Genomic DNA, 16841 nt, shown 5'->3' with positions numbered 1-16841 from the left:
AAAAATATTATATTAATTATACAGCACCGTTTTTAAACATACTTTATCATATTAATATTTGTAATCTTAAAACTTTCGCTTTGATTTTTTTAAAATAATGCAAAAAAAAAACAACTAATAAAATATGATTCGGTGATTACTGGTCACAAAGTCACTAAAATCTCTATAACGGAACATTTGGCAGCCGAAAAGTCCATCATACTAACGATAATTTGAGTGCCAAATATTGCGTATTCGCGACTTTAATGGCAAAAATTGTCTTTTGACTTAATTGAATTAAAATTGACCACCTTCTTCTTCTTCTTCTAATGCCGAATCCGTATTCAGACGTAGGCGACTACCATGGGCAGACATCGTTTATGGCCCGTGCGAAAGAGAGCTTCTTTCTCCCAAGCCACCGTTTGCCTTCTATTTTCCCTTCTATGATTATTTGTAGAAGGCGATTTTTGGGGCCGCAAATAATGTGGCTAAAGTATTCCATCTTACGGCGCTTCACCGTGTCAAGAAGCTCTCTTTTTATGAAGAAGCTGGAGGACTGTTTTGTTTCTTACATGCTCCTTCCACGAGATCTTTAGCATCCTCCGGTAACACCACATTTCAAAGGACTCTATCCTGTTCATGGATACCACTAACAGTGTCCACGTTTCACATCCGTACAGCAACACCGACCAAACATAGGAGTGCAGGACTCTTAAATGCAATTTCATAGACAACCTTCGACAACATTTTTCATGCTGCCGAAGGCATTTCTTGCTATTTCGATCCTTCTTCTTATCTCAATTTCGGAACTGACTTCCGTATTGACCATTATGACCACCGCAATGTGACTAATAATCTGTAAGACAGGGAAGGTATGTTGACCGTATCCCGGTCTAACGAAACACGTGTTGTGTAGTTTGAAAGAGGATCGTTTATTTGCGTTCAATTGGTACAATGGTTATTGTATGTACGAAGAGGTTTCTTCGGAGAAGTGATCTGTTTGAACTCCAGAGGCTCACTCTGCCGGTGGAGGTTGCTGCGTTGCTTTATAAACGTTTTGGGTTAAAGTGTGTCGTGTGCACATATTTTGTTCTTGGTACTCGCACTGCCCTAGTTATGCTGCGAGCGTGATTTTATGGGTTCATACGCCTGGACGTAGTTCGTGGTTTTTATGGGTTCAGTGTGTTCTTCCTTTGTTTCCGAGACACGTGTATAGAAACACGTGTCGACCTTTTGACGAGGCGAGCGTGTGCCATGCGTTAATGACTTTCCTGGATATGTGTCGCAGTGATCTGATGAGATCATTTCAGTTGTACTATATGCCTACAAATCCAATTACCCAAAATATAATATGATGCAAATACATCGATCACACAAACACAAATTTATCACTCGAACAAATTTTCTTCTTTTTTTCTCTCACCTATATACGAAAATTTTAAAACGATTTACTTTCTAATAATTTTATTTTGATATCATTTGTATAATAATCAATATAAAAACTGTAAATTTTCCAAACAAAATAAAACAAAATCACAGGAAGCGTTTCAAAATAAACAACGAAATCATTCGATGATTCGAAAGCAAACGCAATCGATCACGAGTGAAATGCCATGTCGACAGTGTTTCCCCCCTCCAGTCGGGCGAGCAGTGTTGCCAGCAGCGAGCCGCAGTGTCACGTCGTACGGCCAGATCGGTCCTTTCGCAGTCGGAGCGCCATTGCTGGCGCACTGAATTTATACTGCTAGCGTACATCCGCACGCATCCACCATGGTGAGTCTCTCTCGAACCCCCTGCACCCCGCACACCCTCCCTCACCGGCCCCCGCGCCCGCGCCGACCCTCGCAGCCCCGCTCCGGAGCCTCCGCCCCTTCCTCACCCCGACCTGCCACGTTCCCCTCCCCCACCCCAACCCCAACTCATTCGCGCGAACCTTTCTCCGAGACACGGTGACATGAGATTGATTGGATCGATGTGTGCTTTTCCAGGTGAACTTTACCGTGGACGAAATCCGGGGGATGATGGAGAAGAAGCGGAACATCCGCAACATGTCCGTCATCGCCCACGTGGACCACGGCAAGTCCACGCTCACCGATTCGCTCGTCTCCAAGGCTGGCATCATCGCCGGAGCCAAGGCTGGTGAGACCAGGTTCACCGACACGCGCAAGGACGAACAGGACAGATGCATCACCATCAAGTCTACGTCAGTATCTACTCACTACTACTACATTCACAACAAAATCATTACACCATTTCATCAACATATGTCGAAACATCACTATTGAACATAACCTCAAAGCCACTTCGTCTTTGTTATACGTATATTTTGATTCGAACGAATCGTCTAAAACCACAATTTAATACTCACTAATAGAACGAGCTTAAAAAAATTCTACATGAATCATCGCTCAAATATTCAACAACATGTTTTTTTTTACAGGTCCTTTTAATTTTAATACAAAACGCAAACTTTGCATGTATTAGTATTGAATTTCATTGTGCGTGTTATAAAAATCAATTTTTTTTTCAATGAGTAATCGTATTTAATCAATATTCGCTTCAATGTATTTAATACTGAAACAAGCTTTATCATCAGTTTTTTTTTTTTACATAATGTATCAGAATGTAAAAAACAAGATTCGCCGTATTCACTTTCTCTTTGTCTTGAATCTAGATCATTTCGTTGATAGCTTGAAAGTGGCAGTTTGTTGCTCGGAACAGCTTGCCAATTCTTACAATCCTTGGTTATGACGATTTCTTAATAGTATTTTGAATTCTCTAGAAGCAATTTTACTGACCGTCTGGTTGAATTTTAATCGATTTTCGGGAAAATTTAATATTTCAAAGTACCATTCGGATTATTGTATTGAACTACTGGGTTGTCTTATTTGATTGAGATTATTCTTAAAAATTATTGTTATTTCCTCATCGAACTGTCTTGTATGAATGCCACCTGGCAGATTCAAGTTTTTTTTTTGCATATCTAGAAAGAGTTCAATATATTGATTTTATCTGATCAAAGGGTATTTTATTTATACCAGATAACATACATTTGATACGTAGATAATATTATACAAAGTAAATTCATATCAATTAACATCTATGTTCAAATATGTAAATTTGTAGCATTTTATATGATTGCGCGAAATCTAAGATAGTCGAAAACTTGAGATTTGCGAAAAAATTGGCAAGGTTGCCAATTTGTTGGGACCGTTTCAATGAAAATCGGATATATTGTCAAATTTTTGATAGGAAACGATCGACCTGGAGTCTCAAGTCCAAGATTTAGTCTGCACATATGTTTCACTTCGCTAATTTTATACTTACAAGGAAAAGTTAATTTTTTTTTATCATATCAACGAGGACAGGAATTGAAAATTTTTTCTTCAATATGGTGAGAGTATAATAATTCATTTACAGATTCAAATTTTAAAAGCTTTTATTCAAAGAAAATATTTAATTCGTTATTAAATATAAAAAAATAAATTGAAAGCAAAAAAAAAAGAAAATTTTAATAAAATTTAACTTTCATTTTAAATTTTTATACCTTTTGGATTAAAAATATTAACTTATTATTATATTATTACAAAAAAATAAAACCTATAAATAATCTAGGTATTGAAAATAGTGTTTGAAGGTATTTAAAATCAATATGGTGCAATTATGCACATGCCCTTTTGTCCTCTATGAAAATGGGGAGTTGCACCACATGCAGTATTGATTATAAAATAACCATTAAATATCCCATTTCATACTTAATCATAAAGTAATACCCAACTATAAAGCATGGAGAAATCATTCAACAATGCAAACAAGTATATTGCACCACCTACCATACAATTATTGAAATCGTCTGCCCTCGAATTGAACACGTGTTATCAAAACGATTGTGTTATCTCGCTCGCTAATTAAAAACCAATTTCTATTACGTATCATTATCAATTGCTGACACGATGACGGCAATTGTTTTTCTCACAGAATTATTATTTATTTGAACAGATGCTACAACCTTTTCGCATTTTACTTTCCAGCGCTATTTCCATGTACTTCGAGCTCGACGAGAAAGATTGCGTCTTCATCAGCCACCCCGACCAACGTGAGAAGACCGAGAAGGGTTTCTTGATCAACTTGATCGACTCACCCGGACACGTTGACTTCTCATCCGAAGTAACAGCCGCCCTTCGCGTCACCGATGGCGCTCTCGTCGTCGTCGACTGCGTCTCTGGTAATTCCTCGCAACATTTTCAATACATACATAGCTTCCAGCACAAAACGTGCCCCTCTGTAGATTCCGATCAGTGTGGTTTTACACCGCATCGTTCAGAGTCGATGATGGTGTGGGCGGTGCAATGGAAGCAGATCGTACTCTGCGATGATGTTTAAACGCTGACCCGGGGCCTCTATCCTTATGCCCGATTAGGACACGCTACGGCATCAATGCTACATTTTTTTACATATAAAATTTCTATTTCTATATACAAATTTCTTAACATTGTACTTATTATTCGTTGCTATGTTTCAGGTGTGTGTGTACAAACTGAGACCGTATTGCGTCAGGCTATTGCCGAGCGCATCAAGCCTATTTTGTTCATGAACAAGATGGACCGTGCTCTGCTCGAGTTGCAGTTGGATTCTGAAGAACTCTACCAGACTTTCCAACGTATCGTAGAAAACGTTAACGTAATCATCGCCACTTACTCCGACGACAGCGGTCCCATGGGTTAATATCTACAAACTATCACTACAATTTTCTTGATAAATAGAACGTTTTTTTTTTATATGTATGTTGAATTTTAGGTGAGGTACGTGTCGATCCCAGCAAGGGATCCGTAGGCTTCGGTTCAGGTCTTCACGGGTGGGCTTTCACTCTGAAACAGTTCTCTGAAATGTACGCCGAGAAGTTCAAGATCGACGTTGTCAAACTAATGAACAAGTGAGGGTTTTTTTCCTGCTTATGTTGTTAGTAGTTTAATTCTGCCATGTACTGTATAATTACGATTTTATTACTATTTAGGCTTTGGGGTGAGAACTTCTTCAACGCCAAGACCAAGAAGTGGGCCAAGCAAAAGGAATCTGATAACAAACGTTCCTTCTGCATGTACGTTTTGGACCCCATCTACAAGGTGTTCGATGCCATCATGAACTACCGCAAAGAAGAGGCTGAACAGCTTATGGTCAAGTTGGGAGTTAGTCTTAAACATGAAGACAAGGACAAGGAAGGAAAGGCCTTGTTGAAGGTGTGATTTTATTTGGCGCTTTTATTTTATTTTTTTGTCTATTTGATTCATCAAATTGATGCTTTGTTTGTAGGTTGTTATGCGTACTTGGCTTCCTGCTGGTGAAGCTTTGCTTCAGATGATTGCCATCCATTTACCATCACCCGTAGTAGCCCAGAAGTACCGTATGGAGATGTTGTACGAAGGACCTCATGACGATGAAGCCGCTGTTGCCATCAAGGTATATATATATATATATATATATATATATTATAATAACTAATCAAAAATAACATTCACATATGTTTTAGATTTTAATTATTTATATTTATTTTTCAGAACTGCAATCCCGAAGGACCACTCATGATGTACATCAGTAAAATGGTACCGACATCCGACAAGGGTAGATTCTACGCTTTCGGTCGTGTATTCTCCGGCAAGGTAATTATTTCTTTTATATACATATTGATATATACAATTTTAGAAGTATTTTATGATGAAAAATTCACAGACCTGTTCTGAACAAATTATACCATGACCTATTTAACGAGTTTACCTACATTCATAGACGCTACTTGTTGGTGTCTAACGGTCTACTCTATTTTTATTAACGGTCATGCATTGAGGATTCTAAGTTCTGATGTACTATAATGTCTTGCATTTGATGCGTGATTTTGGTTTTCTCTTATTAATCGCCGGTTGATTTTTTTCAGGTCGCCACTGGGCAGAAAGCCCGCATCATGGGTCCCAACTACACCCCTGGCAAGAAAGAAGACGTCTGTGAAAAGACCATCCAACGTACCATTTTGATGATGGGACGTTACGTTGAGGCCATCGAGGATGTTCCATGCGGAAACATTTGCGGTTTGGTCGGAGTAGATCAGTTCCTCGTCAAGACCGGAACCATCACCACTTTCAAAGAGGCTCACAACATGAAGGCATGCATCATATTAATTTTTTAACTTTTGTTGTGTTATAAATTTGTATTAATTGATTGATTTTTCTTTTTAGGTTATGAAATTCTCCGTATCACCTGTCGTGCGAGTTGCCGTCGAGCCCAAGAACCCAGCTGATTTGCCCAAATTGGTAGAAGGTTTGAAACGTTTGGCTAAATCAGATCCTATGGTGCAATGTATCATTGAAGAATCCGGTGAACATATCATCGCTGGTGCCGGAGAGTTGCATCTTGAAATTTGCTTGAAGGTTTGATTTATTTATTGTTTTATATCTTGGTTTTTTTTATTTTTATTGTATGAGTTACATTGAATTTTTTTTTTTATTATTTAGGATTTGGAGGAAGATCATGCTTGCATTCCAATCAAGAAATCCGACCCCGTCGTATCCTACAGAGAAACCGTAGCCGAGGAGTCTGACCAAATGTGCCTCTCAAAATCTCCCAACAAGCACAACAGGCTGTACATGAAGGCTCAACCCATGCCCGATGGTCTTCCAGAAGATATCGATGGTGTAAGTTCACATGTCTGATATTATCCGATTTATTGTGTTTTAAAGCCGATTATTTATGATTCGTATTTAATTCACAGGGACAAGTCAATCCTCGTGACGACTTCAAGACTCGTGCCCGTTATCTCAGTGAGAAATACGAATACGATGTGACTGAAGCCCGTAAGATCTGGTGCTTCGGCCCCGACGGCAACGGTCCCAATCTACTCGTAGATTGCACCAAGGGAGTGCAATACCTCAACGAAATCAAGGACTCAATGGTCGCCGGTTTCCAATGGGCTGCTAAAGAAGGTGTTCTCTGCGAGGAGAACTTGCGAGGCGTCAGGTTCAACATCTTTGACGTCACCCTACACGCTGACGCCATCCATCGTGGAGGCGGTCAAATTATTCCAACAACTCGTCGTTGTCTCTACGCTTGTCTCATCACCGCACAACCCAGAATGATGGAACCCGTATACTTGTGCGAAATTCAGGTTAATATTTTTTTCTTTCAATTTTTCGTCTCGTTTGTAGGTTTCTTAATCTAATTTTTTATTGTATCGATTGCAGTGCCCTGAAGTTGCTGTTGGTGGTATTTACGGTGTGTTGAATCGCAGACGTGGTCACGTATTCGAAGAAATGCAAGTAGCTGGTACACCCATGTTCGTAGTTAAGGCATACTTGCCCGTAAATGAGTCGTTCGGCTTCACCGCCGATCTCCGTTCCAATACTGGCGGTCAAGCTTTCCCACAGTGCGTGTTCGACCATTGGCAAGTCTTGCCCGGTGACCCGACCGAAGCTGGAACCAAACCCGCTGGTGTCGTTCAGGTAAGCTCAGCCCCCCGGTTGCTGGTTTTCGCGATTGGTGTGCAAGTTGTCTCGTGTGTACTCATTTTGTTTGTTTTGTGTGTTTGCAGGACACAAGAAAAAGGAAGGGATTGAAGGAGGGTCTTCCAGATTTATCACAATACTTGGATAAATTGTAATCCATGATTAAACAGCTAGAAATAATTCCAACAAAAATCTATAAATTCCATTACTCGCAGCATTTGAGGTGACCTTCGATTGCCTGGTGAAAAGAAAATTACAAGCATTGATATATCTGTGCATATACTTCATATGTACACACACACTCTAAATATATATGAATATATATTTATTCATCATACTAAAAAATATAAATCAGAATGAAATGTTTTTTTTGTTTAATTTTTTTTTTCTCGTGAATTGTATTGATTTGCATTTTTACTATATGAATACTGTAAGGCGATTTACATTGCTTGCGCATCCAACAATATGTATATGAACAGGCTAATACATTACATCCATCAATTGTGATTATTTTTGACTTTTTTAATATAATTATTTTACATTGAATTTATGTTATTTATTAATTCTTCGATCGGGGTTGTGTACATTTTATGTTGTACATTAATCTATTATATATTTAAATAAATTTAAATATTATGTTTCTCTCTACTTTGTACTTGATATATCTATGTTTACACGTGCACAACGAAGCAATGTATTTTGTCAGTTTACTTTGTATTGTTGCCTTCTACACAATTTTCCTACTCCTATCCGCCTAACACTTGTGCCCAACAGAAATGTTAATTTGGGAAAAATTAATTTTGTATGTGAACTTTTGGAAAAGGTAAGATTGATTTTGGTAATTGAGCTAACGCTTTTTTTCAACTTTTTCTCATTGATTTTATTTTGTTCTAGGCTGGCAACTTCGATACCTGATAGCTTTCTGATTTTGTTCCAAGAGGTGTGTTATTTATATATGCTATTTTTAATTTGTGTTTTGTTTTGTTATGATGATAAAATTCGATCCCATATGGTTCTATGATGGATATGTCAAAGCTCAACAGGACTGATGTTTTGTTGAATCAGTTACTTTTTAAGATTTTTAGTTTGATTTTTGCTAATTTTTTGTTGTTTTGTTTTAGTATGGCAGTTCTGGACCTGTATAAGGATGGATCAAATTGGGAATCTATTCAAAATGGTAATTGTTTTTTATTTTATTTTTTGTATATTATGATGATCCTATTTTCTTCTGTATTTGCTGTGACGGTTCTGTCAAAGCTCAACAGGACTGATGTTAGACTGTTATTTAAAAATTGTATTTTAAACCTTGTTTTAATTTTGATTTTTTTTATTTTAGTTCGCATGTTGAGACTTCCGATTCAGTAATATGGAGCATTTTTTAAATATGGTAATTTTCCACATTTTGTTTTATTTAATTTAATTTTAAATGATGAAAAAATTCACAGACCTGTTCATAAAGTCTTTGTTGATTATTTAGAATCTGAGTTGTATTAAATAAATTTATCTCGTTTTTATTTTATAGTTTTATATTAAAGTTTATTATTTTTATTACAGATGTTGCTTTTATAGAACGTCATACGTCATGGATGAAGTTATATAATTTAATAAGGTAATTATTTTTTATTTTTACATTTGATTTCGCTTGTTTAAATGATGAAAAAATTCACAGACCTGTTCATAAAGTTTTTGTTGATTGTTTAAATACTGAGTTTTGTAAATTGCTTTTATATTCGAAAGTAATGTGGTATTTTATTCTTAAAGCAATTTTTTTTCTTTATAGATATATAATTATCATTGATGGCTATGGACATGAATGCATCTCAGAAGATTTTTTTCAAATGGTAAAAACCTTTTTATATTGTATATATATTTTATTTCAACTGATATTCGAATGATGACAACTTTCACGACAGTATTTATTCTGAAAAGTATTTGTAGATTTGTTTTAATTTCTGACATTTTCGTTAATAATAAGAATTGTTTATTGGATGCTATGATGAGATCTAAAAAACCATTTTATTTTTGTTTAGGGTGCCGGTGGAATATGGGATACAATAGGATGAGATTGGTGAAGGCCATATGTGACGATTTTAATGTATATAAAAAAAAGCTACTACGGACTTGTATAGTGGATCAAATTGGGAATCAATTAAAAATGGTAATTTTTTTTTATTTTTTTTTTTGGTTTGGATTCTTTTTATATTATGATGATCCTATTTTCTTCCATATGTACTGTGATGGTTATGTCAAAGCTCAACAGGACTGATGTTAGACTTAAATATATTATTCTTTAAAAATTGTATTTAAAACTTTTTTTAATTTTGATTTTTTTTTGTTTTAGTTCGCATATCTAGGATTTGAGACTTCCGATTCAGTAATATGGAGCATTTTTAAAAAATGGTAATTTTCAACAATCTTGTTTTATTTAATTTAATTTTAAATGATGAAAAAATTCACAGACCTGTTCAGAAAGTCTTTGTTGATTGTTAAATACTGAGTTTTGTAAATTGCTTTTATATTTTAAATTAATGTGGTATTTTATTCTAAAAGTAAATTTTTTTTCTTTATAGATATATAATTATCATTGATGGCTATGGACATGAATGCATCTCAGAAGATGTTTTTCAAATGGTAAAAACCTTTTTATATTATAAATATATTTTATTTCAACTGATATTCGAATGATGACAACTTTCACGACAGTAATTATTCTGAAAAGTATTTGTAGATTTGTTTTAATTTCTGACATTTTCGTTAATAACAAGAATTGTTTGTTGAGTGCTATGATGAGATTTAAAAACCATTTTATTTTTGTTTAAGGTACTGGTGGAATATGGGATACAATAGGATGAGATTGATAAAGGCCATACATATGTGACGATTTTTATGTATATAAAAAAAAAACTACTACGGACTTGTATAGTGGATCAAATTGGAAATCAATTCAACATGGTAATTGTTTTTTATTTTATTTATTGGTTTGGATTCTTTTTATATTATGATGATCCTATTTTCTTCCATATGTACTGTGATGGTTTTGTCAAAGCTCAACAGGACTGATGTTAGACTTTAATATATTATTCTTTAAAAATTGTATTTAAATTTTTTTTCTAATTTTGATTTTTTTTGTTTTAGTTCGCATATCTAGCTAGGATTTGAGATTCCGATTCAGTAATATGGAGCATTTTTAAAAATGGTAATTTTCAACAGTCTTGTTGTATTTAATTTAATTTTAAATGATGAAAAAATTCACAGACCTGTTCAGAAAGTCTTTGTTGATTGTTAAATACTGAGTTTTGTAAATTGGTTTTATATTTGAAATTAATGTGGTATTTTATTCTAAAAGTAATTTTTTTTTATAGATATATAATTATCATTGGTGGCTATGGACATGAGTGCATCTCTGAAGATTTTTTAAAATGGTAAAAACCTATTTATATTATATACTTTATTTCAACTGATATTCGAATGATGACAACTTTCACGACAGTAATTGTTCTGAAAAGTATTTGTAGATTTGTTTTAATTTCTGACATTTTCGTTAATAACAAGGATTGTTTGTCGAATGCTATGAGATCTAAAAACCATTTCATCTTTGTTTAAGGTGCCGGCGGAATATGGGGTACGATTGAACGAGATTGATAAAGTCCATGTGACTTTTTAATGCATATAAAAAAAATGCGATCGTCATGTAAAATTTAAATTATTTATTTGAAATAAATATATATGATGGAAATAAAACGACTTTTTCTTTGAATTTGTGTATTATATTATGCTCATAATTGGAAAGCGTCTGCGCTTTAATGTAATGCAACATTTTGAAGATGAAATAAAAAAATATGATTGGTTGTAATTTGCATTTCATTGTAGAAAGTAGGTATCGATTAGTCTTCGATAGGTACGATATATTGAAAGCCATGCTGAACAAAAGAATCGCAGGGTGGCCAACGTGCGAGTGCCGTGTCGCGAGTGGTTGTCGAATCGGCCGGCAGAGGCGCTGGGGTCGGGTTGGTTGGCTGGTTGCGGCCGCCAAGTTGGCGATGCGGGTTTTCAGTCGTATCTAGATAGTCGGCGATGGCGGTGAATGTGAGCGCGACCCGCCCTAACAGACATGTCCGTGTGCTGTCCCTCCTGAGGCCCACTCCAGTCACTCCAGTCACTGCAGTCCTCTCGCAAAGGTTCCGCTCGAGTCAACCCTCACGCGCCCCCGCCGTCTGACCCAGCGGCCGACTCGAGCGCGCTCTCAGAAGCCAAACCTCACACTCGTCGACACTGACATCGACACCGACACCGACTCACACGCGCAAGGGACCAGTCGTCGTCATCACTCGTCGCATTCCTCGTACTCGCACTCGCCAGCTCGATCGCCACGCATTGACGTCTCGTCCGCCTCGCCATGGGGGACACGTGGGGTAAGACACGTCCCCGCCTATCCTATCCTATCGTATCGTACGTATCGTATGGTTGACGAAGCTGGTGCTGACGTAGCCTCTGTTCGTTCGGTTTTCAGACGACGAGGACTTCGAGCCGCAGCCCGTGGCCGCCGCAGCAGCCGCCGGAGTGGTTTTGGCAGCCGTCGCCAACAAGTGGGAGGGCGAAGACGAGGAGGAAGAAGTGAAGGTGAGTTCACTTCACTTCACGCCCACCATATGGCCGAGAGGTTATGTGCGCTGCGTCATCACGTGTATTTATATATATATATGTAGCACCCCCGCTCATCCCTCAATTGGGTCAATGTCGTCGTACCCATTTATACCCATTCATTCTTCTCTCGTCGCTTTTTTGCCCATTTAATGGAATTTTGAGCGATGAGTGTCGACCTCGTCTCTGATACTTGGAAACTTCAAATTTTTAGTATGTATTTTGTTTTTAACAAAATGGCGGACCGAAAGCTTTAAAGCTCGCTTCTGATTGGTTTTGAATTTTTTTTATTAATTTATTTTGAAACTTTTATTCGATTGTTTTTTGCACATAACCTAGAAATGTTGACACGTATGAAAAATGGCTTCAAATTTCTCAACATATATGAGATTGTTTCTACTATTGACTCGTTGTATTCTTAACAATTCACTTCGGAGTATTTATCAAAATAATGGAATTATATGTTTTTCAGCAAAACACTCCTTCCGTCTTGTAAATTCTACTAATAACATTTTGTAGCCATATTGGATTTTTTTCAAATTTTTCAACTAGCATATGTTTGCAAAATTTTGTAATAAATATTAATAATATACATCCTACGGTGCTACTTTAGTATACAATCTACCTTCACATATCTACTTTAGTATGTGATCTACCTTCACGATTTTACTTTAATATGCGGTCTCAGTTTTCGCGTGTGACACTAAGACTGAATAATACTGACCCTAACAACCTAATCTTAAATGAATAGGACCAACCTTAACTTAACCTGACCTAACCTATCCTGACCCTGAAATAAATAGGTGTTGGCTGCTAAGTTTTATTTCATCAATATTTCCACAAAAAAAAAGATGTATTTATTTAAGGGTCAGGATAGGTTAGGTTAAGTTAAGGTTGGTCCTATTAATTTAAGATTTGGTTAAGAGATATGTATCGGCTGACGATATTTTGATAGAAATGCTTCGACAACATTATGGGGCGGCAGGAACAAACAAAACATTTCATTACTACGATGCAAATAAAAAAAAATAGTCGACTGCGATTCAAAGATAGATCGCATACTAAAGTAGCACCCAAACTACATATGTACATACATTTATGTCGATGCGGTGCAAACGATCGAAAAGCGCCATACAGACTGAAGCACAGATTAACGACACATGTACCTTATGCGTGCGCACTGCTCGCACTTACACTAAGCTAAATCTACCCAAAGTCCCGACATACCTACCCTGTATACGTTCTGTGCTTCTGATACTTTAGTTCCGAATTTTTCCTTATTAAATTATTAAAAACTAGCCAGAAAGATCCAACTCAATTTTAATAATTACCATTTAAATAATTGCATCTGTGCACATCGAAAGGTTACTCGTCATCTGATGTGCAATTTTTCATTTGTGAAGTCGAGAATTGCGTTTAAAGCAGCCATCCAGTTAATCTGTGGTTCTATCTGTCTGGCGCTTTTCGATCGTTTGCACCAAACCCATTTATGTATAAGGGCGAAAACACACTGAGTGGTATGACGCTGTGATAGCGGGTAATCCTCAAACCGAAATTGGGTGTAGTTGCACGTGCAGAGTGCATGTGTTTCTCCTGTATTTCTTCAAATATGGAATTCACCATTATTAATCAGTCGAGCAAGGATAAAATATCACCGAAAACACTCCAGGGGGTGATTTTCGGGACTGTACCATGTATATGCCCCAAGGTGCTGCCTTTTTTTCGCACGTTTTAAAGTATCTAAACAAAAACACGTACCACTCAGTGTGTTTTCCCCCTTAATGAACGTTGGCCTTGCATATACGACATTGTTTGAAGCACAATGTGTTGGGGTTGAATTTATATTGCCGATCAATTTTAGTCATTAGTCTGTTGAGTTTAAAGATGACTCTTATATAGTCAATATCAGTCTGGGATTGGCATCGTTTAATTTTCATAAAGCAATGTTCGTTGCCAAAAATCTAGCTCTTTGACATTGTCAAAGTCAAATTAAATGTCTATACTGTATTTATAGCGATGTAATGTTGCATTTTTTTTTGTTGTATTTTTATACGCTATGAATAGAAATGAAGTTTCAATCCTTTTTTTTTCGATTCAGGTTTATCGTCGATACTATATTTGCTTTCACTTTTTAAAACTAGGTCAAGATGGCTGATCAGTATCAGTCTTATGTTGATTCCATATTCTCATATATGTCTAAATTTTAAACTGGTAATGATTTCGTATTCACTTTTATAGGAATGTTGGGATGATGAAGAGGAAGAAAAGAAGGATGAGGAGAAAAAAGAAGAGAAAGTAGCACCACCCCCTAACGCTCCCAAATCTAAAAATAAAAGATTAGCCGAAAAATTGGCTGAAAAAGAAGTGAGTTTAATATTTACTTTAAATACTGAATAGTCCAGTATTTTTTTTTCTTTCATTTAACATGTTGATTTATTTTTCAGAAAGCTTCTTTGCTTGAATCGGAACATGATATTTTAGATGGAGTAGGATTAACTAAGGAAGAAATCCTCAGAAGAAGAAAACTGCAGGAGGAAACAGATTTGAAAGTCGCCTTAGAAACGTTAGGTGCTACTGAATGTAACTATATTGTTTAAATTAGCGTATATTAATTTTATCGTTTCTAATTGCTTTTTTTTTCCTATTCACAGGCGTTACAGATACTGCAATTAGTTTGGATTCTTTCAATCCATCTACTAAACAAGAATTTGATGATTTTCAAATTGCTCTTATCGAAAAAATTTCTGCGTTTAGAGATAAAGAAGAATTTCCGGACTTTGTTTCTGGTCTAGTCAAAAACATCTGCCTGCATTGTTAGTGGTCTTAAAATTTGTTGAAGCACATTTATAATATATGTATAGTTTATTTATAAAAATATCACAATTGATTTTTTCAGTAAATTCATATGTACTAAAAACGTTGAAAGGAAACGTTGAAAATTTGTATATGGAAAAACAGAAGCTAGAGAAAGGAGATAAGGCAAAGAAACCAGGAAAAGGGAAAGGCAAAGCCAAACTGACTGTAGAAAGCAATATTGTGAGTTCCATACATTTTTGTTGAATTTTTATCATTCAAAATTTCAGGATATGTTTTGATTTTTTTTCTTCTGTTTTAGTCACAAATGACCAAATACGGCTTTGAAAACGACTTTGACAATGAATACGATGATTTTATGTGAAAAGAAAATTTCGTCCTTAATAATTTTCTTTATGTTTTCATTATTCTTGTGCTGTACAATTAAAATGCATTCATATTCATATATAAATCATTACTATTATATAACTCGTGTATATTACAATAAAGTATATATTCATCATTTTATCTTAAATTACATTAGATGTAAAACATTTGTTTTGTATTTTTAACTTCATAGTTTGCAATTGTGAACATTCTATCCTTGCATACATCTAAATACCTATCTATTTATTTTGAAAAGTGCTAATGTGTAGGATATTGTTTTTTCAATTGAATTCAATTACATTTAGCTAGATACAATTTTTATTAATATTTATGTTTTAGCTTAAATAAATTTGTTAGCATCATCACTTTTGTTTATTGATAGTTTTATCAATACATGCGTTTTTATATTGTTGTCATTAGTTTTTGTTACAATTTTAATATAAACTATCGATTATTAATTAGTTTAATATTTCTCAACTCACACAAATAGTTGTAGCAGTTGAAAGAGTGATTTCTTGGAAGTTTTTCATCACTTTTCCATCATTTGAATAACATATTGTAGAATATGTTATACTATACGTACATACATATATGCCATTTTCGAATTACTTAAATATTCTGATAATTTGTATATTACGCATATATCTTTTATATATTCGTAGCTTTTGATTGCTTGCACCCACATTGAATTTATTGCTCATTATCATTATCATTTTTAAATTAATTATTTTAAATGCTTCGTTTTGTGTTGTTCAAATTGTGGGTTGAGAATCATTTTTAAATGGTCATTATTTATGTATATATTGTCTATCAGTTACGATTCAAGTTCGTTTTTTTTTTTGTAATAAGCGTCTTGGTTTCGTTGTCATAAATAATCATCATAACAAACATGTACATATATATAATATATATTGTTTAAACATTCACGATAGGCGAGAATGTGAAAGCTTTTAAATAAATATACGCATTACTTGGGGTTAACTTTTGCGTATTTATTTTATATCTATTATTTCCTTTACAAATTATCCCTTATATATATGTAAAATATACTTTTATTTTGTCGATTAAACATGTATTTCTATGAATAATGGTGAGATTGGTTATTTTATAAGAAAGTACTTACTGGAGTACAATTATATTAATGCTTTTCAATTTCATTATGAAATAACAGTTCTAAATGATTGATATACGGTTTTTAGATTATGAAATGTTATTAGTGTCTGTCAACTTAGGGCGAACGAAACGTAATTGATAAAAAAAAAAAAAACACGCATTCGTTTGTCAAGCACTGACAACATAATTGTGCATTATTTGTAAATGTTTCGTGGTCTTGCAAAATTAGCAAATTGTATTTTTGTAGACGGATGTGCCTCGGCCGTGTTTGGGCCGGGTAATTTGTTAACGTCTCATTACAGATCGACAGAGATGTGGAGCACTCGGTTGCAACACGATGACTTCTTATATACACATATACTATAATCAATCCGATGAATGGATTCGTGATCGATACCCAATTTGGACGCGGTTATTGCGCTTTAACATCTTCGAATG

At 35.2% G+C, this 16841-nt stretch overlaps 2 protein-coding genes and 1 long non-coding RNA gene across 4 annotated transcripts; all 3 read left to right on the top strand.

Annotated features, from left to right (window-relative positions):
* Positions 1 to 1558: 1558 nt before the first annotated feature.
* On the top strand, positions 1559 to 7979 carry eEF2 (eukaryotic translation elongation factor 2). Its single transcript, XM_077438561.1, has 14 exons — positions 1559 to 1752; positions 1968 to 2182; positions 4011 to 4204; positions 4502 to 4699; positions 4777 to 4912; positions 4994 to 5216; positions 5290 to 5436; positions 5535 to 5636; positions 5909 to 6133; positions 6207 to 6398; positions 6483 to 6662; positions 6740 to 7132; positions 7209 to 7466; positions 7556 to 7979. The coding sequence occupies exons 1-14, from the start codon at positions 1750 to 1752 to the stop codon at positions 7622 to 7624; spliced, it is 2535 nt and encodes an 844-aa protein (XP_077294687.1). The 5' UTR covers positions 1559 to 1749; the 3' UTR covers positions 7625 to 7979.
* A 384-nt stretch (positions 7980 to 8363) lies between these two features.
* On the top strand, positions 8364 to 11202 carry LOC143917160 (uncharacterized). Its single transcript, XR_013261048.1, has 12 exons — positions 8364 to 8409; positions 8591 to 8646; positions 8806 to 8856; positions 9024 to 9078; positions 9250 to 9310; positions 9500 to 9627; positions 9811 to 9869; positions 10040 to 10100; positions 10290 to 10421; positions 10605 to 10665; positions 10832 to 10891; positions 11074 to 11202. It is a non-coding gene; the product is annotated as an uncharacterized LOC143917160 (long non-coding RNA).
* A 239-nt stretch (positions 11203 to 11441) lies between these two features.
* eIF3j (eukaryotic translation initiation factor 3 subunit j) lies at positions 11442 to 16373 on the top strand. 2 transcript variants are annotated; one of them, XM_077438574.1, is made up of 7 exons: positions 11442 to 11881; positions 11980 to 12089; positions 14349 to 14474; positions 14555 to 14678; positions 14762 to 14923; positions 15007 to 15146; positions 15226 to 16373. In XM_077438574.1, exons 1-7 carry the CDS (start codon positions 11866 to 11868, stop codon positions 15286 to 15288), a joined length of 741 nt encoding a protein of 246 aa, XP_077294700.1. In that variant the 5' UTR covers positions 11442 to 11865; the 3' UTR covers positions 15289 to 16373. The 2 variants fall into 2 exon arrangements, with proteins under 2 accessions (XP_077294700.1, XP_077294699.1); XM_077438573.1 differs by having other exon boundaries at positions 11448 to 11881; positions 14555 to 14690; positions 15226 to 16290.
* The last annotated feature ends 468 nt before the right edge of the window (positions 16374 to 16841 follow it).

This window comes from Arctopsyche grandis, chromosome 9 (genome assembly GCF_051622035.1).
Source record: "Arctopsyche grandis isolate Sample6627 chromosome 9, ASM5162203v2, whole genome shotgun sequence".
Classification (NCBI taxonomy): Eukaryota; Metazoa; Arthropoda; class Insecta; order Trichoptera; family Hydropsychidae; genus Arctopsyche; species Arctopsyche grandis.
This window is presented reverse-complemented; position numbering and strand designations above follow the sequence as displayed.

Excerpts from the sequence above, each read along its gene's own strand:
- eEF2 (XM_077438561.1), top strand. Across the intron at positions 4,205-4,501 it reads CGTCGTCGACTGCGTCTCTG|GTGTGTGTGTACAAACTGAG; the intron begins GTAATTCCTCGC and ends GCTATGTTTCAG. Across the intron at positions 4,913-4,993 it reads GTTGTCAAACTAATGAACAA|GCTTTGGGGTGAGAACTTCT; the intron begins GTGAGGGTTTTT and ends ATTACTATTTAG.
- eIF3j (XM_077438573.1), top strand. Across the intron at positions 14,924-15,006 it reads CAAAAACATCTGCCTGCATT|TAAATTCATATGTACTAAAA; the intron begins GTTAGTGGTCTT and ends TGATTTTTTCAG. Across the intron at positions 15,147-15,225 it reads TGACTGTAGAAAGCAATATT|TCACAAATGACCAAATACGG; the intron begins GTGAGTTCCATA and ends CTTCTGTTTTAG.